Consider the following 20,157-nt stretch of genomic DNA (forward strand, 5'->3'; position numbering starts at 1 on the left):
GGTGGGAATGATCCCAACCCATCCCAAAAGCTGCAGAGGGGCTGGGGTGGGGGTGGGAATGATCCCAACCCATCCCAAAAACTGCAGAGGGGCTGGGGTGGGGGTGGGAATGATCCCAACCCACCCCAAAAGCTGCAGAGGGGCTGGGGTGGGGGTGGGAATCCTTCCTGTACCCCTTAGTGTGCCACACAGCTGGGAACTCTGGAGCTCCTCGGGGGCTGGGAATTCCCGGGAGAGGCTTTGCCCTGCCGGGGTTTGATCCTAATGGCAGCTCCGTGTCCCCCCCTCTGCAGGGACCCCAGGGCTTGCAGGGCAGGCGTGGCCCCCCTGGCCCCAGGGGCTCTCAGGTGAGTGGGGGCTGTCCTGGCGTGGGTGGATCCCCCCCAGTTCTCTTCCAGGAGCTGCTGGGATTTGCCCCCCATGTGCTTTGGAAGTGGACACGAAATCCTCCACCTTGGGGGTCCTCGTGGCCCCCCAGGAGTGGATGGGTGGGGAGGGCACAGGGAACAAAGGGTGACCTGCTGGGGACAGGGTCCCTGAGGTGTGAGGCAGCTCCTGGGGGGCTGGGCAGGTTCCTGTGGGCTGGGGTCTCACCCCCAGAGCAGGACAGGGAGCCACATCCCTGTTCTGCCCAACATCCCCTGCCTTTGCTTTTGCCAGGGTCCAGCAGGGCTGGAGGGATCCACTGGTCCCAAAGGAGACACGGTGAGAGCATTTTTCTGGGCCTTGGTGGGGATGAAGGCCAGGTTTGAGGGATTTCCCTGAACTGTGGGGTTGAGGGGGTCCTCATCCCTGTTTTTGGAGGGGAGAGGGGGCAGCACGTCCAGCAGAGCTCCCAAATGCCACCTGGAGGTCCCTGGTCACCCTGGGGAGGGGACATGGAGGGGCTGGGTGCTCTGATGTGATCCCTCTTCACTCTGGGCCAGGGACAGCACCCAGGGAGCGGCTGGAGCTGGGCCAGGGCAGGCTCAGGCTGAGAGCAGGGAAAGGTTCTTCCCCCAGAGGGTGCTGGGCACTGCCCAGGCTCCCCAGGGAATGGGCACGGCCCCAAGGCTGCCAGAGCTCCAGGAGCGTTTGGACAGCGCTGCCAGGGATGCCCAGGGTGGGGCTGTTGGGGGGTCTGTGCAGGGCCAGGAGCTGCACTGGATGATCCTGGTGGGTGCCTCCAGCTCAGGACAGTCTGTGATTCCAGGATTCTTCCTGCAGGGTACAGACGGTGCCCCTGGGGTGAGGGGACAGCCAGGACAGGAGGGCCCTGGGGTAAGTAGGTCCATGGGAAGGGGGTGGTTGGGTGTGGAGTGCTCTCATCCTGCCCCTCACACCCCACAAACCCTGCAGGGAATTTCCTGTTTCCCCCAGCTTCCCACGGGGCCGTTGGAAACGCCAGCCCCGTCCCTGTGGCCGCACTCCTCGTCCCCAACGCTCCTCTGACCCTCCTGCTTTCAGGGACCTCGATCTTTATTCTTTCCCTAAGGATTTCTGAGCAGAGATAGCCCAGCCCTGCCCATCCCTTCCCTTTTCCCAGGGGGTTTGGGTGCTCAGCTGCCCTTTCCAAAGGCTTGGGGCCACCTGACCTCCCTCCTGCCTGGCCTAGGTGTCCCTTTCTCATGTCCCCAACCCACAGAGCTGAGAGCTGGGGTGTGGAATGGGGTCAGGGATGCGGGGTGGCATGTGGGGGGTGCATTTTGGAGTCTGACAAGGACCTCATCCTTATCTTAGGGGCAGCCTTGGGAGGGTTTGTGCATTTTCTGGTCCCTTTTTGGGGAACAAATCCCACTGTGGCATCTCAGCAGAGCCAAACTGGTGCCTCCCATTGACCATCCCATCCCATCCCATCCCATCCCATCCCATCCCATCCCTGTGGGAGGGTTGGTGTTTCCAGGAGCATGTGCAATACTTCCCTTTGTGTTTTTCTTTTGTAACTCACATTCCCTCTCTCTCTGAAGGGTTTTCTTGGCCTGCCAGGTCCAAGAGGTGCCCAAGGAGAGCGGGTGAGTGGTGGCATCTGTGGGATCCCTGCTTGGGATGCAGGAGAGCCGTGGCAGAGCAGCCCAAAGCTGCAGCTCCATGTTCTTTGGACTTGATGTTGGAATAGGTGGCAGCTGGAGTTGTTTGGGAAGGCAGAGCTGAGCTTGGGCTCAGAGGAGCTTTTAGACCTGAGAGTGTCCTGAGGGATCAGCTGCCTTGGGGAGGCCCAGGGAAGTGGGAATGTTTGGCCTGAGTTAAGGAACCCAGGAGTGTTCCTTAAGGATAAGACACTTGTCACTGTTTTGGTGGCGCCAGAGATGCCACCACCAGCAGGCAGCTGGGACTGGCATGAGGTGCTGGGGTTGCTTTGGTGGGGATTGAACCCAAAACCCTGGAGCCTCCCCAGCATGAAGAGCAGATCCAGCAGCTCCCAGCTGGGAAAGGCCCATCCACACAGAATCACAGAACCACGTTGGAAAAGACCTTTGAGATCATCAAGTCCAACCTATGACCCAACCTAACACCTCCTCATCAACTAAACCATGGCACTGAGTGCCACGTCCAGGCTTTTTAAAAACACATCCACCACCTCCCTGGGCAGACGATTCCAGTGCCCAAAATGCAGAGGAAAGCCCTGACAGGAACAGGGCAAAAGTCCCTTTATTTGGTGCCAGAATCAGATCCCAGCTTGCAACAGGGGTCTCTCAGTTTAACCTTCACTCGCAGGGCTGCCGAGGTCCGGGTGGAGCCAAGGGAGATTTGGGAGCCAGAGGAAGCAAGGTACGGATTCCCAAGGCTGTGGAGCCTCCAGCTGCTCCGTCTGTTGTTCAGATTCACCCCAGCTGTGGGTGGGTTGGGGTGGCTGCCCGAGGACCCCAAGCATCTGCTGGATTTTGGGGACAGTGACAGCCAGGCAGCTCATCCTGTGTTGATCCCACTGCCTGATCCATCCTTCCCTGCTCCATCTCGCTTGGGATGTTTAAAAATTGTATTCCCCCATTTTTGGTGCCCCAGGGATGCTGGGGGAGGAGAGTTTGGGGTGTTCACCCCTGCCAGTGATGGGTTCTCCAGGGGAATTCCTGCCCGCGGATCAGGGAATTGCTGTCCCTGCTTTGTGACATTCTGTGTTTTATCCCTCCAAGGGCCCACGAGGAGCACAAGGAGCAAAAGGCCCCCCAGGGACCCGGGGCCAGGGGGGCTTGCAGGGCTTCCCTGGCCCCCGAGGGGCGGCGGGGCCGCGGGGACCGGACGTGAGTGCCGCTGCTGGGCTGGGGTGTCCTGGGGTGGGGACACACACACGTGGCCTGTGTCCCAGCGTGGGGACAGCCCTGAGGGGGCAGGCAGTGTGGTGATTTATGGGATCTCTCCTAAGGGATCCCTTTAACGGCATCGCCCACAGGGAGCTTGGCCCAGAGCCCCCACCCTTGGGGCTGCAGGTGCCCCCAGCACCCTCACCGAGCTTTGCCCTGGCTGCTGCAGCTGTGCCGCCATCCCAAAATTCGCTGCTGGGTTCTCTGATGTCAGAGCAGCTCCAGGCAGAGGATTCCCAGCCCTCCCCAGCTGCCTCAGCCCCGGCAGCTCTGCAGGATCCCGCTGAGTCCCTGCTCCCAGCCAGCTCCTTGGCAGGTTTTGGGAGCAGAGGACTCAGGGATTGCTTGATCTGTGCCCCTCTCTGACTCCTGCCTGGCTCCCTGCTCCTGGAGCCTGTGCTGGCAGCCCTGAAGCGCTTTGGGAACACTTTTTCCTGCAGGGAGCTGTCTGGGTGACTGAACCCACCTCCAGATCTGTGTTTGAGCTGGGAACTGAGGCCAGGCTGGCTGCTGATCTCTAGTGATTCCCAGCTTCTCAGGAAAAGGAGGATTATATTCCCACCCACCTTTCCAGTCTGCAGGGGATGCCCTCCCACTCCCAGGCCTTCCTGGATCTGCTCTTTTGCTCTTCAGGATGAATAACAACTCCTCCCACGTCTCCAGGAGCTGGGGATGCGGCAGGAATCCTCTCCCTGCCTTTTCCACCCTCCCAGGCAGCACAGGGGCTGGAGCAGGCACAGCATTCCTTGGAATTGCCTTTAATTTGTCCATCAGGAAACAAAAATATTCAACTTTGGGCCACATCAAACTGTTGAGGTTTTTCTTTCTGCCCAGTTTTTTAACCCTGGGGGATGAGGGAAGTCCCCACTCCCACCGCAAAGCTGGTGACATTTGCTAATGTCACCTCTGCTCACGCTCCCAGTGTTTTTCCCTACACCAGCACCAGGCTGGCGACTCCCCCGGGATCAGAGGCTGTGTTTTCCCTGGATCATTCCTCCCCTCTCTCCCGGCAGGGGGAAGAAGGCCAGATCGGCCCTGCAGGGCTGAACAGCAGTGAGGGACCCAAGGTCAGCACCAAAATCTGCTGCTTTCCCATGGGCTGCCACTTCCTTGCATGGAAAACAGGGATGTGGCCGCCCTGCCAGGGTCCCAGCACCCAGGGACACCCTCCTGGGGAGGGTCTCCAGCCTTGTGGCCCCCTCCCTGTGCATGGCATCCCCCTGACCTGCCCCTGCCCCTATGGCTGAGTCCCCCTGGGGCTGCAGGCCTGGGGGACACCTGCAGATTTGCACTGTCTGTGTTTCCCTTTGTGTGGATTTTAGGGATGCCAAGGACCTGATGGCCCCAAGGGAACCCCAGGACCACGGGGAGCCCGGGTAACTAACGGGGGGGCTGGAATTTGGGGCTGGATCTTGGAGCATTTTTGGCTGTGAGGGATTGAAACAACCCTGGATTGAACATCCCTTGCTTGGCTTGGGATGTGCTGGGGCAGAGCACATCCACATCCTTCAGGCACCAGATTTTCCTCCGAGTGTGCAGCTTTGCCGCTGGCAGATGGATGTTTTTGTGATTCCTGGTGTTTTCCAGGGCCGTGTGGGGCAGCGTGGGCTGGTTGGAGTCCCTGGACTGCCCGTAAGTAGAGGATATCCCACATCCCTGTGCTGCCGTGTGGAGCTGTCAGCTCTGGGACATGGGAGCAGCATCCTGGGATGTGGCTGGATCAGATGGTCGGGTATTTGCACAGGGAATGCCGGGGATGAGCAGCTCAGGCTGTTGCACGTTGAATTTTGACAAACCACTCGCCCAACCCCACAACTTCCCCTGGAACGCTGAGCACAGAAAATTCCAGGAAAGAGCTTTTCAAGGAAGCTCTGTTATCCGGAGCCATACTTGGTGAAGGAGCCAGGAATGGGGCAGGAGGAGGGAAGACCCAGCCAAGGTGTTCCTGGTGGGAATGGCTTCCCTCCCACACGGATGTTATTTCCTGTCCCAAGGTGGGAGGAGCAGGGAGGAGCTGCAGGAGGAACCCACAGCTCCCACAGGCAGTGCCACTGCTGATGTCCCACCTTGGCACCCTGGAGGGAGGCTCTGGGGCTGGAGGAGCCCTTGGAGGGGCCACCCTGAGACAAAACTCTCCTTGCAGGGCTCGCGGGGTGTGCCAGGAGCGGAGGGCGCAGAAGGAAAGCCCGGTACACAGGTTCCCATCCTGCATCTGTACTTGGGGGGGGACAGGGGCTGGGATGTGGGGATGGGGACAGCTGAGCACATGGGGACACTTCCCAGCCTCCCAATCACATGTGGGACAAGACCTTGATGCCATCCATGGGGACACTTCCCAACCTCCCATCCCTGTGGCCATGTGGGACAAGACCTTGATGCCATCCATGGGGACACTTCCCAACCTCCCAATCACATGTGGGACAAGACCTTGATGCCATCCATGGGGACACTTCCCAACCTCCCATCCCTGTGTGGGACAAGACCTTGATGCCATCCATGGGGACACTTCCCAACCTCCCATCCCCGTGTGGGAAGAGTCCTTGATCCGTGGACCTGGCCCTGATGGGGACTGGGAGAGGCCGTTCTGCCTCCCCATCCTCATCCTTGTCCTCATCCTGCAGGGTCACCCAGGGGTCGTGGGCAGCCCAGGCAGGAGGGGACCATCGGTGAGTAGAGCTGATTTCTGGCCTTCCATCCATCTGCTCAGCTTTATCCCTTTGGGAATGTGCCTCCAAAGCATGTCTGTGGGATGGGGTGGAGCAGGAATCCTGCTGAGGGGGGAAGGATTTGGAACACCCGTGGCACTGCTATCCTGGACAGATCCAGCAGCAGTGGGGCTGGCAGCGGGTTTTCCCTTCTGCAGGATTCTGTATATCTATCTTTGCTCTGAAATTAAAAAAAAAAAAAAAATCCTCAAAAGAGAGGATGAGAACTGGGTCAGAGACACACCTGAGTGTCTGGGGGCACGAGTGGGTGTTGTGTGTATCCAACTGTGGTGATTCCATGAGGAATCCAGGAGCTGGATTTTAGGGAAAAGCCTCAGGGCTGAGTCTCTCCATCCTCCTCTCCTGCCTTCCCTCCATGGCTCCTCTGCTGCCCTTTCCCCCAGGGATTTGCCGGTTTGCCAGGGAGCCGTGGGCACGCTGGAATTCCTGGATCCATAGTAAGGGAAAAAAAATGTTCCTCTGTGTGAACTCTGTGTTCTCCTTGGGGGAATGTCAGTGGGGCTGGTGCTGCTGGTGGGGAGTGTGGGACTTTCCTTGGAATCAGGGCATCTGTAGGACCTGACCTTACCTGGTTGATAAAAAACATTAAAAAGCTGCAGTGGTGGAAGTAACTGGGGTAGGGAAGAGCAGAATCATTCCCCCAGGGAATCAGCCTGCTCCAGGAACTGTGCAGCCTCCCTGAGCCCAGCATGGTGTCCATGGGGAATGGCAGCTCATGGAAACCCTCCATGGCTGAGCAGGAGCTGGCCCTGGGTCCTGAGAGGAGATGCCAGTGGCAGAGGGTGGCACAGGGTCAGGGCGAGGGCACTGGAGCACTGCCCAGGCTCCCCAGGGAATGGGCACGGCCCCGAGGCTGCCAGAGCTCCAGGAGCGTTTGGACAGCGCTGCCAGGGATGCCCAGGGTGGGGCTGTTGGGGGGTCTGTGCAGGGCCAGGGGTGGGACTCGATCCTGGTGGGTCCCATCCAGCTCAGTGATCTGGGATGGAGACCTGGAACACCTCCTGGAGCTGGAACAGCTCCTCCCTGATTCCAGGGAAAAGCCCCAGTGCTGCCTTCACCACTCTGAGCCCTTCACCTGTGCTTTGGGTCGGGCTCAAAGCCAGGCCTGAGCCTCTCCATCCTCCTCTCCTGCTGGCCTTGAGAGCGAGGATTGTCACCTTCCCTGGTGACAGCCCTGCCAGCCATGGGGGCCGCTGTGCAGAGCCACCAGGACTGGCCACAGTGGCCGAGTTTGTCCCCTGTGACCCTGCTGGCCCCAGGTGACCCCTGGCTGTGAGCTCAGGGGCAGCAGTGGGGGCTCGGTGGGGCTCATCCCCTCTCAGCCCTTGGCTGATACCTCCTCCCCAAACAATCCCAAAGGGCTCTCCAGGAAAGCCTGGAACTGATGGAGACATGGGTTCCCTGGGCCCAAAGGTGAGAACTGGGGTTTGGGGGGGCCCTGAGTGTGTTTGGGGGACTGGTGGTGGTGAACAGCCCCCAGAGGCTCTGGGCTGCCACGGGGACACCTGGGGGGATCCCACGGACTCAGCCCAAGGGCTCACCAGATCCCATGGGATCACTGAGGAAGGGAGGGAGCCTGACTGCATCCCGGGGGTTGCTAATTCCCTTGTTTTGCCTGGCAGGGGCTGCCTGGGAAGCCCGGCCTGGAGGGGCCACAAGGACCTGTGGGCACCTTTGTAAGTGATGGAGCTGCCCACGGAGGGGACATGGCGGTGGCTGGACTGGGAGGGGGCTGGAGCAGCCTCCAGCTGGGCACTCCCCATCCTCCCAAGGCTCCTGCCTTTCCCTCAGCCACCTTTTCCCTAAAATCCAGAGGTGCCAGGCAGCCCCAGCTGCCTCCTAACCCCGAGCTCTTCCCAGGGCTACCCAGGACCTGCCGGAGACCGTGGGAAGTTGGGACGCAGGGGAGACAAGGTAGGGATGGGACACCCACTCCAGCACTGGGGAGTCTGGGCTTTGGGAGCATTCTTGGGATGAGTTTTGAACCCAGTGGATGGGTTTGGAGGTGTCCAGAGTCTCCATCAGCCACGGTGGGAGGAGAAGAGCTGCATCTGTCTCCCACAGCAGGTGAACCAGTGGTTCTCCAGCACTTCCTATGCCCAAACACCTCTGGATTGTTCTAAGAGCTGCTTTTTTGTTTGTTTTATTGTGCTTTCTAAAGAGGTTTTTGCATTAAAACAGAGGCAAGGGAATCTTTCTTGCCTCCTAACAGGGAGAAAGGGGAGCTCAAGGTCCACCAGGATTTCCAGGAAAAGCTGGTCCAAAGGTAAGAGCTGTTTGCTGCTGTTCTGGGCAGCTCCAGCTCCTTGGAAAAGCACCCAGCAAGTTCTCTGTGCTGGGCTGGGAATGAGGAAAACGGGAACTCTTTGCCATGGGGAATGGTTGCCAATCTTGCAGCTAAACGGGGAGGGGCACTCAGCCAGGGCTGTGTCACTGGGGTGCTCTTGTCCCCCAGGCCCTGCCAGGTCCCCCTGGTCCTCGTGGTGCTCCCGGCTCCCAGGTAGGGCTTTCCATGCTCCCTGTGTTCCTGGCTGCTCCGATCCCTCTGCATGGACGTGTGACCTGCAGTATACCCCCTGTGCTGCCTCCTGCATGGATGCATCCCAAACCCCTTTTTGGGAGCAGGCAGGACCGTGATCCCACTCCCTGCTGGCTGGGTTCTGTCCTGATGCAGCACAGACACCGCTGAGATGGTCCCAAGACATTGGGATTTATCTGAGCAAGGCCTCACCCCGATCTCAGTCCCTTGGTCCCCCTTTTCCAGGGACACCCTGGTGAACATCCTTCTTTTCCCAGGGCAGAACAGGTGACCCAGGTCCTCGAGGGCTGCCAGGGCTGCCTGTAAGTGCAGAGCTGCCCCTTGCTGGGGTGGGGCGATGCCCCACAGGGTGCAGATCGCTGCCCACTCAGGGGCATTTTCATCCCTGGGGTGGTTGTGGGGCAGGGAACACCCCACACCCTGTGTGCGGGTGGTGACAAGTGGGGTGTGGGGGCAGCAACCTGCAGGGATGGGGTCTGGAGCAGGTGGCACCTTTTGGACCCGGAGGTGACCCAACTGCATCAGCCACGGGGCTTCCCCTGGCTTTGCTCTCCCTGAGCTGTGTTTTGGGGGGCCTAAGGGGCTTTTTGGCCCTGCAGGGTGTTCCTGGCACAAGAGGGCTGGATGGCATTCCCGGGAAGCCTGGCTTGGCTGGAGAAAGAGGCGCTCCTGGAGCAGCTGGTGCTGCTGGCCCGGCTGGGTACCCGGTGAGTGCCACTGATCCTCTCAGGAGCACAGGGATAAAGGATTTTGCTGCTGCAGCACCTTTGGGGAGCTCCCTGAAGCGCCTGCAGGAAGGGAAGGAAAAGGGAAACTGGAGCATGGATTCTCTTCCTGGGGGGATGTGTGGTGTGCCAGGACATCCCAGACCCCACCTGGGAGCTGCAAAGGCTCCTGAGTTGGGGCCAAGGCTCTCTGCTTGATGTGGCGTGTTTGTTCTCAGGGCCGGGAAGGTCCAAATGGACGTGAGGGGCCTGCGGGGATGAGAGGAGAGAAGGTGAGGACAGAGGAGGGGGTTTGGTTCCTCTGGGAGCCCCAGGGCTGTGGGGGCCAGCACTGCTCCCAGTTTGGCCCCATCCCAGTGGGATGCAGAGACACAGAACCACCACAGTGCTTGTCCTGATTTTGTGTCCTCTGCAGGGTGACATTGGAGATCCCGGGGGAGCCGGAGTCCGAGGGCTGGATGGGGAGCAGGTACAACAGCAGGAACCATGTCCCCACCCTGATGGGGCTTCTCCAGCCTCCACCTCCCCAATCCCCCATTCCAGAGGTGGAAAAGGATGGGAGGAGGCTGCTGATCCTCAAAAAAGCCAGAAGGTTCAAGCTGGGTCAGCGAGCTGTGCTAGGGCTGGGCTTTTCTTTCCTCCCCAGGGAGCACCAGGAGCGCCGGGAGCAGAGGGTCAGCCGGGGCCCAAGGGGGAGCAGGTGGGTGCTGGGGGTGATGTTTGGGGTGGTGCTGGGCTCACCCCACTCCTGCAGGGTCACACAGGCACCTGAATCCACGGGAAGTGTTGGAAACCCTCCCCCAGCATCCTCATGCCTGGGGATTGATGTGGCTGGGCATGGCAGGGGGGTCCCCTAAAAAAAAAGGGTTTTTCCCAGTATGGGAAATGATGGAAAGCAAAGCCAGGCTCAGCTGGAAAAGGCAGCCAAGAGTCATCCTGGTGATCTTCATCCTACCCAGGGAGAGGCAGGAAGCCGAGGAGCTCCAGGCATCAGAGGGAGCCCTGGGGAGCCAGGGGACGAGGGGACAGAGGGGCCAGCGGGACGGCCTGGGAAGCAAGGGAAAGAGGTACGTGTGGGATTGTCCCCCCAGGGAATGGGAATGGGACACTGCCCACGCCATGGCTCTGCCCCACACAGCCTGGGATGCTCCCATGGAACCGGGGGTTGATGTTTTGGGGTCCCCGTGCTGGGCAAGGTGTGCTCAGCGTTTTGTCCCCACTCCCTTTTGGGGCAGCAGGGTCACAGCTGGGGTGACCTCCCGGCACAGGAGGCGAGGCCGTGCCTTACCCAGCATCAAAATCCCGGCCAGGGGAGGGTGGAAAAGCCCATGGAAGTCAAAGCTCAACTTTTAACCCACCCTGGGATGGGGCTGGGCAGCAGCTGCTGTGTCTGATGTAGGCATTTCCCTCCGGGCAGGGTGACACTGGTGACACTGGAGACCCAGGCGAGCCAGGACTGCAGGGACGGAAGGTGAGGGGTGTCTGTGACTCTGTCCCTCCTTCCAGCACCTCTTCAACATCCCTGGCCTGCTCATCTGCTGCTCCATGGTGGGGACAGAGCAGCACAGGGGTGTCCCCATGGCTGAGGAGCACCATGCTCTCGGTGGCACCCAGCCAGAGGGTGACACAGCTCATCTCCCTGCAGAAGCTCATTTATCGCTGTTCCTTCTCCCTCTTTGAGGTGACACTTGTCTCCATCCCTGAGCAGGGCAATGCTGGCCCCAGGGGCCTTCCTGGAATTCCTGGTCCAGGAGCTGCCACGGGAGAAATCGGAGGGAAAGGCCAGAAGGGAGAGAAGGGCCGGGAAGGTTTGCTGGCAAGTACAGCTGGGGCCAGGCTGCCTCACCCTACGGCTGCCCAGTGTCCCCAAAGGCTGGGTGATGGGTGCCAAGGAGGGAGCTCACCCTCTGTGGGAAACCTTGGGCTCTGGGAGCTGCAGAAAATCCTAGGAATTGTCAAATCCCCATAATTAGGGAGTTTCATGTTTCGCGGGCGTGACACCCAAACAAAAGGATGGTTTGGGTTTGTGGGGCAGTTTGGGGTAATGCTGCCTTCAGCCAAATTGCAGCTCCTGCCAGGCTGGGAACATGTCCCCCTCTGTGTCCCAGGGCCAGGGCGGTGTCACCGGAGCTGCAGGACCTGCTGGAGCCAGAGGATGGTTTGTAAGTCACATCATGTCCCCTCTCCCCTTTCACTGGTCACTGGCCTGGTGGGGGGGCATGGGAGTGACTGGGAGCACTGGGCAGGGCTCTGTCCCTGTCCCAGACCTGGGGAGGGGACACTGGTGTGACTGGGAGCACTGGGCAGGGCTGAGTGACCCGGGCTCCTCTGTTTGTCCCCTGAACAGGGGGGGACAGGACTCCGAGGTCCTCCTGGGCCTGATGGTCCCGAGGGAGAGAAGGTACAGTGGGGTGATGGCTCCAACCCTTCATCTCTGGCTGGATCCCCCTTTTCTGGCCACTTCCCAAGCTTTCCTGGTGGGAATGTGGTGGGACTGGCTGCATGGGTGTCCTGGGCAGGCTGGGGACAGGGGGACCTGCCATGGGACACCCCTTGCCTTGTTGCCTGAGATCCAAAGGCAGCAAGGCAGGGAAGGGTTTTTCCATGGACAAAGCTGCTTCTCCTCCTTTCCCAGGGAGATCCAGGGCCACGAGGTGTGGATGGAGCTGCTGGAGCTGCAGGATTCGAGGTACTGATGCCTGGAATTGCCAAAGGCTTCCCCAGTGCTTCCCTATTCCAAATACAACCCAAAGGATTTATTGCCCCTTCACTGGCCAGGTCAGGGGGCTCAGGAGCAAGGGGGGGAGGTTTAACACCTCAGATCTCAGCACAGACTCACAGGACCTAAACCTCCAAACTCTCAGGTCCCTAAAACCCCAAAATCCCAGTGCCTAAAACCCCAAATATCAGATCCTTTCCAGCACCCAGGGCTGCCCCATGGAAAACCTGTTCCTGCTGCTGAATCCTGTTTACTCCCAAGTGATTCCCGGTGCTGCCTTGGCCAGCTGAGTGTGGGATGTGGGACAGGATGCTCAGGGTCCCCACAGAGCTGAAGGACATGGTGCTGAGGGGCTTTTTCTGAACCCCTGATGACCCCACAGGGGCTGGCCGGAGATGATGGAGCGAAGGGAGATGGTGGCAAGCCCGGCCCACTGGTGAGTACCCGCCCTGCCCCCCAAAAATTCCCCTGGGAAAGAGGTTTGGTGGCATTTTGGGATGTGTCTCACCCCGGGGGTGGCTGCACAGTGAGCTCTGCCAGCCTGGCCGTGGCTCCCAGCTCCTGCCCTGGGACTGAGTCACCGCTTCCTTGGATTTCCCACAGCAAATTCCCTTAAAGGAGTTTTAATAGAGCTGGTAAAAGCCGTGCCAAGGTGCCAGGGCTGTTGCACAGGTCACGCTCGGCTGCTGGAATCTGCCTGAGGCAGCTCCAGGGCTCTGGATTTCCCCCTCCTTGGAGCAGATCCGCCGGTGTCCGTGTGGCTCTGGGAACGCTTGAGGTGCCCCAGGATGGGAATTATGCTCATGGTAGAGAGCCCCAGATGGGTTATCAATGCCCTGACCTCAGCTGCAGGATAAATCCCACGTGCATCCCAGTTTTCCCACATTACAGTGCCACCCTGCCCAGGCAAGACGTGCCCTTATGGAATCCCAGAATCCCAGACTGGTTTGGGTTGGAAGGGACCTCAAAGCTCTTTGAATTCCACCCCCTGCCATGGGCAGGGAAACCTTCCACAGACCAGGTTGCTCCAAGCCCTTAACTTGGGTGATTTTCTGGGAGAGGTCAGGCTGTGAAATCCAGGGGCATTTGCTGTGAAATCAGCTCCAGGGGCATTTGCTGTGGAATCAACTCCAGGGGCATTTGCTGTGGAATAAATTCCGGGTGGATTTGCTGTGGAATCAGCTCCAGGGGCATTTGCAAAGCCCGGTGTGGTTGAAGCCCCTCGAGGGGCGGCTGCTCGGGCCCTGCTGGGGATGGGGGTGAGCAGTGTCCCCCTCTCTGTGCCCTGCAGGGCTCGCAGGGGGCTCAGGGACTGGCGGGTGCCCCTGGGCTCCGGGGGTACACTGGGCACGAGGGAGCCAGAGGAGTGACGGGCACCAAGGGACAGCCAGGCCGGCAGGTAATGCCCGTCTGCTCCGTGGGGATGGGCAGGGGACATCCCTGGCACGGCTCTCCCTGGGGACCACAGCCCCAGCTGTGCCCTCCTGCCTTCCCCTGGTGCCAGCCTCATGTTTTGTCCCCAAATGAACTCAGGGGACTCTTGGGCCACCGGGCGAAGCTGGAGCCACCGGGCTGAGCGGCACCGAGGTGAGCAGGCTCCTCTCTGCCCCATTCCCTGCTCCAGCTTTTCCAGCCTCCCACATCTGTGTCCTGCCTGGGAATTGGGTGAATAACCCAGAGGTTTGGATTTGGCTTGAAGTTTGTTTTCCTTCTTAGGGCCTGGTGGGTGCAAAAGGGGAGCCGGGCAAGCCAGGAAAACCGGGACAAATGGTGAGGAGTGGGATGGAGCCGTGGTGGTTGTCCCTGAAAGAGGCTGTGGGATGCTGGGATCCCCTGGAGGTGTGAAAGTCCCCATCTCCTGCTGAACCCTCCCACAGCCCCACTCTGCCCCTCCTGCTCCAGAGAGGGGGGGAAAAATCCCAAAGGGAATATTCCAGCCTAGAGCATCCTCCTGTGCTCACTGGGGCAAGGCAGGGAGGGAAGGTGGGAGGGGCATCCCTGGCACAGCATTCTCATGGAGGGGTTTCCTTCTCCTTTGGGATTTTAGGGGTCTCCTGGACAAGCTGGTCCTAAAGGATGGAAAGGCCGCAAAGGAGATAAGGTACCCCCAAAATCCTCCCCTGGGGGTGGCACCTGAGGGGCACTGCCCAGTGGGCACGGGGTGGGCAAGCCTGAGGTGGTCAATCCCATTTGGATCCAGTGGGAATTTCCCAGGGGGGCCTGTTTTTCCCCACCTGGCAAACACAGGATGTCCTTGGGCAAGTTTTGGGTGAGGGGTTTGGCAGATGCTGCCTCCAGCCTGGCTCAGGTGGCCCTGGGGGGGCACAGGGGCCTCCCCAGCTCTTGGTGCCCATCCAGGGTCCCCGAGTGCCTGGTGGGCTCTGTCCCCATCTCCTGCAGGCAGCAGCTCCTGTTGCCCACTCCTGGGATGTGGCTGAGCTGTTGGAGACCCACATCCCCCATCTCTTCTCCCCCCAGGGTGACACGGGGCAGGAAGGGGAAGAAGGGGTCCCTGGAGAAGCTGGCAGACGGGTAAATGGCACTGCTGGCCCCACGGAGGGTGGCAGGCAGTGCGGGGCTGCTCCTTGGAGCCCGGGCAGCTTTTCCAGGGAGGTCCCAGTTTTCTGGGGGCTTGGAATCCCTGGAGGGATGAGGGGTGGCTGGATTAGTTTGGAATTACCTGTGAGTCTTTCACCTGTGGTCCCCAGGGCAAGCGAGGCAAGATGGGCCAGCAACCCCCGCGGGGTCCCCGGGGACACAAGGTAGGTGGTGGCTTGCCTTGCCCCCCTGGCACTTTGGGGGTGCTCCCACCTGCCTGAGCCCTGGTTTAGGGTTTAGGTTTAGATAACTGGAGGGTTCTGTGCTCCCAGACTCCCTCCAGCCCATCCAGGGGATCCCCCACAGCCCCAGCCCTCCGTGGGCTGCTCTCCCTGCCCTGGAGCATCACCCTGGGGCACTCCCTTTGCATTTCAGGGCTACCCAGGTGACAAAGGACTTCCAGGACCCCAGGGCCCACAGGGACCCTATGTGAGTATCAGCTTGGGGTTTTGGGGTGCTGGCTGCTCCCTGCTTGACCCCACTGTGTGGCCCAGCTCTGCAGGGACCCGAAGCAGGGAGCTGTTTAAAGTGAGGGGAGTTTTTAAGTGGTTCATCCATCTCCTCCTGTCTTCTCCTCCCAAATTAACATCCCAGTCAGGCAGATCCCATCATTCCCAAAATGTGACTCTGGAGGCCAAATCCTTCTTTTTCAGGGATGTGTTTGATGCCAGGCAGTGCTGAACACTGGTACAGAGCTGTGCCCACATTCCCAGAGAGCTGCCATGGCTGGAGGAGCAAAACGCAGCCAGTAAAAAGGACTCAAATATTTCTTTTAATTACCAGAAATTGCTTTTTTCTCTACTTAAAATAAAAAAACCCCAACTTTGGCAACGTCGCAATAAAAAAAAAAGCTGGATGTTCTCAGCCAGCCAAGGCAGCTCCAGTGCACTTTTACTGGGCTTTGCTGAGGGATCCTTTAAAGGAAAAATCAAAGGAATGATGAGAAAATGCCTCAAAGTGTCTAAAACTGCCTGAAATCCTCGGAATCCTTGGTTGTGGGGAGGTCCTTCCTTGCCAGGGGCTGACAGGAGCAGGGTGAGGCAGTTCCATGTTTCTCTCTTAGGGCATTCTGGGGCTGAAGGGCACCAAAGGAGAGCCTGGAGCGAAAGGACACAAGGTAGGGGACACGTGCCAGGCACAGCAGGGACACATTTAATTTGCCGGATGCCATCCCTGAGTTCCCTCCTTTTGAACCCTCATGGCTGCACCATCCTTCTCTGGGGATTTTTCACCATGTCCCAGGTGCTGGGAGACAGAACCTTGAGATTTTCTCCCAAATCCCATCCTTTTCCAGCTTTTCCATCCTCCTGGAGTTGCAGGCAGCAGTGTGGAGCCTTTAAATCCCTGCTCTCAGCATCGATGCACCACAAGCTGAACCTCCCTTGTGCCATTCCTGCGGGATCCAGCCTTGGCTGGAGAAGCCGAGCACATCCCAACATTCCCACCCCATCCCTCAGCCCCAGGGCCATAAATACGAGTGACAAGCAGTCCCTGGCGATGGGGAGCTGCTCAGAGCCTTCAGGAAAAGGAAACCCTGGGAATCAAATTTAAATTTAAATTTAATTTATTAAATTTAAATTTATTGTGAGCTCAGTGAGCAGCTCCTGGGAGAGCAGGCAGAGGGGAGGCCACGCTGGGATTTTTCCCCTGCTTCTGGTTTCAGCCCACCAGGAATCTTCTTCATTCTCCCCAAGTGTTTCCTGGCAATTTCCAAGGTTTTCCTGGGCAATATTTCAGTCTGAAATCCTTTCAAGCTTGGAGCTGATCATCCCTCCTGCTGCCTCTGTCCCCAGCAATGTGGGGACAGGGAATTCTGTGGAATCCAAAGGATGGGTCTTTTGGGGTTTTTGCTCCAGAAATTTTGCAGCCGGCCATACCTGGGAATTTCCCCACCCACGCTGGTGTCCTGGGGGTTCTGTCCTTCCCTTTGCCACCAAAGCTCTCCCTGACTCTCTCCTAGGGTGAGAAGGGCAGCAAAGGTGACCTGGGCCAGCAAGGGGACGATGGCTTCAAGGTGCGTGACAGGTTCTGCTCTTTTCCTTCCCCCCCGGTCCCTTGTCACCCTGTGTGACATCCTGCCACATTTCCCAGGGCAAGCCAGGACCCCATGGTGTCCCTGGGAGGCCGGGACCCAAGGGAAAGCAGGTAAGGGCAGGGAGAGAGGGATGTCAGGGACTAAAATCAGTATTTGGGGTGAATTTCTTATTTTTCCATATAAAATCCCCCGTGGGGAAGGGATTGGAGAAGGATGCAGGGCTGGGGAATGTCCTGTGCACAGCCCTGAGCTGTTCTGGTGTCCTTCCAGGGTGACACTGGCCCTCCTGGCCCGCGGGGACACCCTGGAATTCCCGGGACACCGGTGAGTCCTTCCCCCTCCTGCAGGTTTGGGGTTCACTGCTGGCCCCACAGGGATGGGGCTTTGATCCCACCTGCCTCCCTCTTATCCTGGTCCTGTCCTTTCCTTCCAGGGCTTGTCTGGACCCAAAGTAAGTGGTGGGGAGCAGCTGGAGCAGGACCAGCCCTGCCATGGGATCCCTTCCCTCCTTCCCCCTCCCTGGGGCCCGTGGGGGTGCAGCTCAGCACAGCAGCATCTCCCACCTCGCTTTCCTTCCCTTCTCCTCCTCCTCTTCTGGCAGGGGCTGAGAGGCTTCCCGGGCCTGCCGGGCCCCAGGGGCACACCGGGAGCGCCGGTAAGCGGAGCCACGAACACCCCTCATCCCAAAATTTGGGTGCCTCGCTCCCCTAACCGTGGCAGTGAGGCCCTGCCATGCCGTGCTGTCATTCCACGGGGATGCCCAGCTGCTGGAGCTGTTGGAGGAGCTGCTGGGGGGCCCGTGGGCAGCAGCCAGTGCCACCAGCACTGTCATTGTCCCCAGGGTCTCGCCGGCCCCCCTGGTCCCAGCGGGCCCGCGCTGGTTCTGTCCCAGGAGGAGCTGCAGGTGAGTGACCCCTGACCAGGAGGGAAGGGGCTGCCAGCGCTGCTGTCCCATGTCCTGCTGCTTCCGAGCTCCCCTGGGCACCAGGAGCAAGAAGATCCAGCTGTTCCCTCTGCCCCCACGCTTGTCCTTGTCCCCTGCACGGGCCATCCCCTTCCTCAGCACCTGCTGATGCTCCTGGTGGGGGGATTTATGGTCAGGTGATGTCCCCTCCCTTTGCTTTCAGCGCCTCATTTATTCCTCCAAGCACCTGAATTACTCCGTGGTCTGGGCTCTGCTGGACACCCTGAGCCGGGAGCTCCGAGCCCTGGTGGAGCATCCCAACGGCACCAAAACCAACCCGGCCACCACCTGCAAGGAGCTGCTGCTGGCTCACCCCAGCCTGCCCGACGGTACCAGGGGCATGGGGGGTGCCCCTGGAGCTGGCCAGAGCTCCAGAGCCCCTGCAGGGACAGGCAGCTCTTTGAAATAAAGAGGGAATAAGGATTTTGGGAATGAGGTCGGATGGGCTTCACAGGCATTCCTGGAGAAACGGGCTGGCAGCCAGGCCACCAGCTGGGGTGGGATGGCACCGTGTGGCACTCTCCCTGTGCCAAACCTGCGTGCCAGGAGCTGCCCCCTCCTCCCTCCAGGGCAGTACTACATCGACCCCAACCAGGGCAGCCCCCAGGACGCACTGTTGGCCTTCTGCAACTTCACAGCTGGGGGGGAGACCTGCATAGCCCCCGTCCACAACCAGGTACAGGGGGGCTTCCATGGGGCAGCTTCAGCCCCAAGTGACCCCTCGGGGTGGGGGGGGACAAGGGCTGGTGGGGCTGGAGAAGGACATGGTGACCAGTCCCTTGCCGTGGTGGCCAATCCCTTGCCATGGTGAGCAATCCCTTGCTGTGGTGCCCAGTCTCCTACCGTGGTGGCCAGTCCCTTGCTGTGGTGGCCGATCCCTTGCCATGGTGACCAATCCCTTGCCATGGTGAGCAATCCCTTGCCATGGTGGCCACTGCTGTGGCAGGGAGCTGTTGGGGCACTCTGGAGTGAGGCTCCTGTCACGGTGCGTGCCCAGGCTGCAAGGACAGGCCACACACACAGGCCCTGTGCTGCCTCCTTGTCCTGTCAGTGCCACTGTGCCCTGCTGGGACAGCGTGACATTGTCCCCGCTCCCCTCAGGTCCCCATCAAGGCTTGGCTGAGCACCTACACCTCTGAAGGCACCTTTCAGTGGTTCAGCACCCTGCCCGGGGGCTTCCTGGTGAGTGCCCGGCTGGAACAGCCATGGGGACACACAGGTGAGGTCAGGGGTCCCCGAGTGCCACCCCGCAGCGGTGGGACAGCACCCAGGTCCCCCAGCCGTGCACAGAGGGATGTGACCCCTCCTTGTGCGAGGAACTCCAGCGCTTTAGCGGTGGCTGGACCCTGCCTGGGCTTGGCCTGGGGGGAGCACAGCCCCCTCCAAGCAGCCCCCGCTTCCCGGCTTTCTCTCCTGCAGCTGGAATACGCGGGGGCCAGCCCGGTGCAGCTCCGCTTCCTGCGCCTGCACAGCCACCGCGCCGCCCAGAAGGTCTCGTACTCCTGCAGACCGGCCCCGGAGCGCGGCCGGCCCCAGCCTGACAAGGAAATCCGCTTCCTGGCCGACTCCCGAGATCACAGCTACGCAGCCAGCCTGCAGGGCTGCCTGGTGAGCCTGGCCCTGCGAGGCCTTTGTGCCTGGAAAAGCCTCCTGACCTTTGGAGAGGGTTTGAACCCCCACAGCTGGGATAGACCGGGTGGATGAGGCTGCACACGGTGATGGGACGGAGAACATCCACTCCCCGGGCCCAAGGAGCTGTCCTGGTCGTGGGATGGGGCAGGGGACATGGGGGAAGTCACCACCCTGGAGAAGCCGGGAGGGGCTGGGGATGGAGACTGGGTGCATCAAGGAGCAGCCGGGGGAGCTCCGGGCCCTCAGCTGAGGGGTTTGGTGCCACTCAGCTGTCCCCGGTGGTCATTTCAGCTGGACAACGAGTCCTCCATCACCGACACCATCTTCCAGTTCAGCACGGAGGAGCTGTGGCTGCTGCCCCTGCGGGACCTGGCTGTCTTCCACAACGGCGACACCTCACACCAGTTTGGTTTCACAGTCGGACCAGTTTGCTTCAGCTGAAACTGGTGCCACCCAAACCGAGCCAGCCGGTTCTGTCCCCGCCCAGGAGCCGTGGGGAGAAGTCTCCACTGGGGGTGGCACGGGGCTCCCACTCGTTCCCCAGAGCTGCCGGTTCTGTCCGAGCTCCGTGTTTGGAGCTGCATTATGCCCCGGACTCCAGTTCCTTCTGGAGCAGAGGAATATTGTTTACAAAAGTCCTTTTTCTATAAATTATATATATATATGTATATATTACAGATGAGGAGGTGCTGATTTAATGACTGCCTGGGGGAGGTTCCTGTCATTATAATCGATGGGAACTGTCTGCTAAACGAAAGAAAAGCAAGGAGCAAAACTCCTGCCAGCTTGGGAAAAGGGGAGGGAAAGGGGTCAAGTGCACAAATAACTGGAGCACTGATTCCCCAGGCCTGGGCTTGGGAGTGGCCCTGATGAGCCTGGGAGAGCCCAGAGTGTGGTGCTGCTCCAGCCCAGCCAGGCACCTGGTGCTGCAAAGGGGTGAA

General features: G+C 59.9%; 1 protein-coding gene across 7 annotated transcripts in view; it reads left to right on the forward strand.

Moving 5' to 3' along the window:
* The window catches only part of LOC121676277 (collagen alpha-1(I) chain-like), a 72,884-nt gene extending 52,970 nt beyond the window's left edge, over positions 1 to 19,914 (forward strand). For 3 of the 7 annotated variants that reach the window (XM_042052579.1, XM_042052584.1, XM_042052583.1), the window contains 48 exons: positions 294 to 347; positions 661 to 705; positions 1,207 to 1,260; positions 1,947 to 1,991; positions 2,695 to 2,748; positions 3,111 to 3,218; positions 4,292 to 4,345; positions 4,601 to 4,654; positions 4,866 to 4,910; positions 5,422 to 5,475; positions 5,900 to 5,944; positions 6,388 to 6,441; positions 7,364 to 7,417; positions 7,627 to 7,680; positions 7,865 to 7,918; positions 8,217 to 8,270; positions 8,460 to 8,504; positions 8,801 to 8,845; positions 9,143 to 9,250; positions 9,487 to 9,540; positions 9,684 to 9,737; positions 9,915 to 9,968; positions 10,228 to 10,335; positions 10,686 to 10,739; positions 10,977 to 11,084; positions 11,377 to 11,430; positions 11,616 to 11,669; positions 11,904 to 11,957; positions 12,370 to 12,423; positions 13,279 to 13,386; positions 13,521 to 13,574; positions 13,704 to 13,757; positions 14,035 to 14,088; positions 14,466 to 14,519; positions 14,696 to 14,749; positions 14,961 to 15,014; positions 15,649 to 15,702; positions 16,546 to 16,599; positions 16,677 to 16,730; positions 16,891 to 16,944; positions 17,054 to 17,071; positions 17,222 to 17,275; positions 17,462 to 17,524; positions 17,748 to 17,913; positions 18,154 to 18,260; positions 18,686 to 18,766; positions 19,004 to 19,192; positions 19,508 to 19,914. In XM_042052579.1, coding sequence (XP_041908513.1) covers positions 294 to 347; positions 661 to 705; positions 1,207 to 1,260; positions 1,947 to 1,991; positions 2,695 to 2,748; positions 3,111 to 3,218; positions 4,292 to 4,345; positions 4,601 to 4,654; positions 4,866 to 4,910; positions 5,422 to 5,475; positions 5,900 to 5,944; positions 6,388 to 6,441; positions 7,364 to 7,417; positions 7,627 to 7,680; positions 7,865 to 7,918; positions 8,217 to 8,270; positions 8,460 to 8,504; positions 8,801 to 8,845; positions 9,143 to 9,250; positions 9,487 to 9,540; positions 9,684 to 9,737; positions 9,915 to 9,968; positions 10,228 to 10,335; positions 10,686 to 10,739; positions 10,977 to 11,084; positions 11,377 to 11,430; positions 11,616 to 11,669; positions 11,904 to 11,957; positions 12,370 to 12,423; positions 13,279 to 13,386; positions 13,521 to 13,574; positions 13,704 to 13,757; positions 14,035 to 14,088; positions 14,466 to 14,519; positions 14,696 to 14,749; positions 14,961 to 15,014; positions 15,649 to 15,702; positions 16,546 to 16,599; positions 16,677 to 16,730; positions 16,891 to 16,944; positions 17,054 to 17,071; positions 17,222 to 17,275; positions 17,462 to 17,524; positions 17,748 to 17,913; positions 18,154 to 18,260; positions 18,686 to 18,766; positions 19,004 to 19,192; positions 19,508 to 19,657 — 3,204 coding nt within the window. In that variant the 3' untranslated portion in view covers positions 19,658 to 19,914. Of the gene's footprint in view, positions 1 to 293; positions 348 to 660; positions 706 to 1,206; positions 1,261 to 1,946; positions 1,992 to 2,694; positions 2,749 to 3,110; positions 3,219 to 4,291; positions 4,346 to 4,600; positions 4,655 to 4,865; positions 4,911 to 5,421; positions 5,476 to 5,899; positions 5,945 to 6,387; positions 6,442 to 7,363; positions 7,418 to 7,626; positions 7,681 to 7,864; positions 7,919 to 8,216; positions 8,271 to 8,459; positions 8,505 to 8,800; positions 8,846 to 9,142; positions 9,251 to 9,486; positions 9,541 to 9,683; positions 9,738 to 9,914; positions 9,969 to 10,227; positions 10,336 to 10,685; positions 10,740 to 10,976; positions 11,085 to 11,376; positions 11,431 to 11,615; positions 11,670 to 11,903; positions 11,958 to 12,369; positions 12,424 to 13,278; positions 13,387 to 13,520; positions 13,575 to 13,703; positions 13,758 to 14,034; positions 14,089 to 14,465; positions 14,520 to 14,695; positions 14,750 to 14,960; positions 15,015 to 15,648; positions 15,703 to 16,545; positions 16,600 to 16,676; positions 16,731 to 16,890; positions 16,945 to 17,053; positions 17,072 to 17,221; positions 17,276 to 17,461; positions 17,525 to 17,747; positions 17,914 to 18,153; positions 18,261 to 18,685; positions 18,804 to 19,003; positions 19,193 to 19,507 lie in introns of all 7 variants that reach the window. The other 4 variants (XR_006020409.1, XM_042052580.1, XM_042052582.1 and 1 more) reach the window with 4 other exon arrangements.
* The last annotated feature ends 243 nt before the right edge of the window (positions 19,915 to 20,157 follow it).

This window comes from Corvus kubaryi, unplaced genomic scaffold (assembly GCF_017639235.1).
Source record: "Corvus kubaryi isolate FWS band 111438036 unplaced genomic scaffold, C.kubaryi_AGA036_p1.0 78, whole genome shotgun sequence".
Taxonomy (NCBI): Eukaryota; Metazoa; Chordata; class Aves; order Passeriformes; family Corvidae; genus Corvus; species Corvus kubaryi.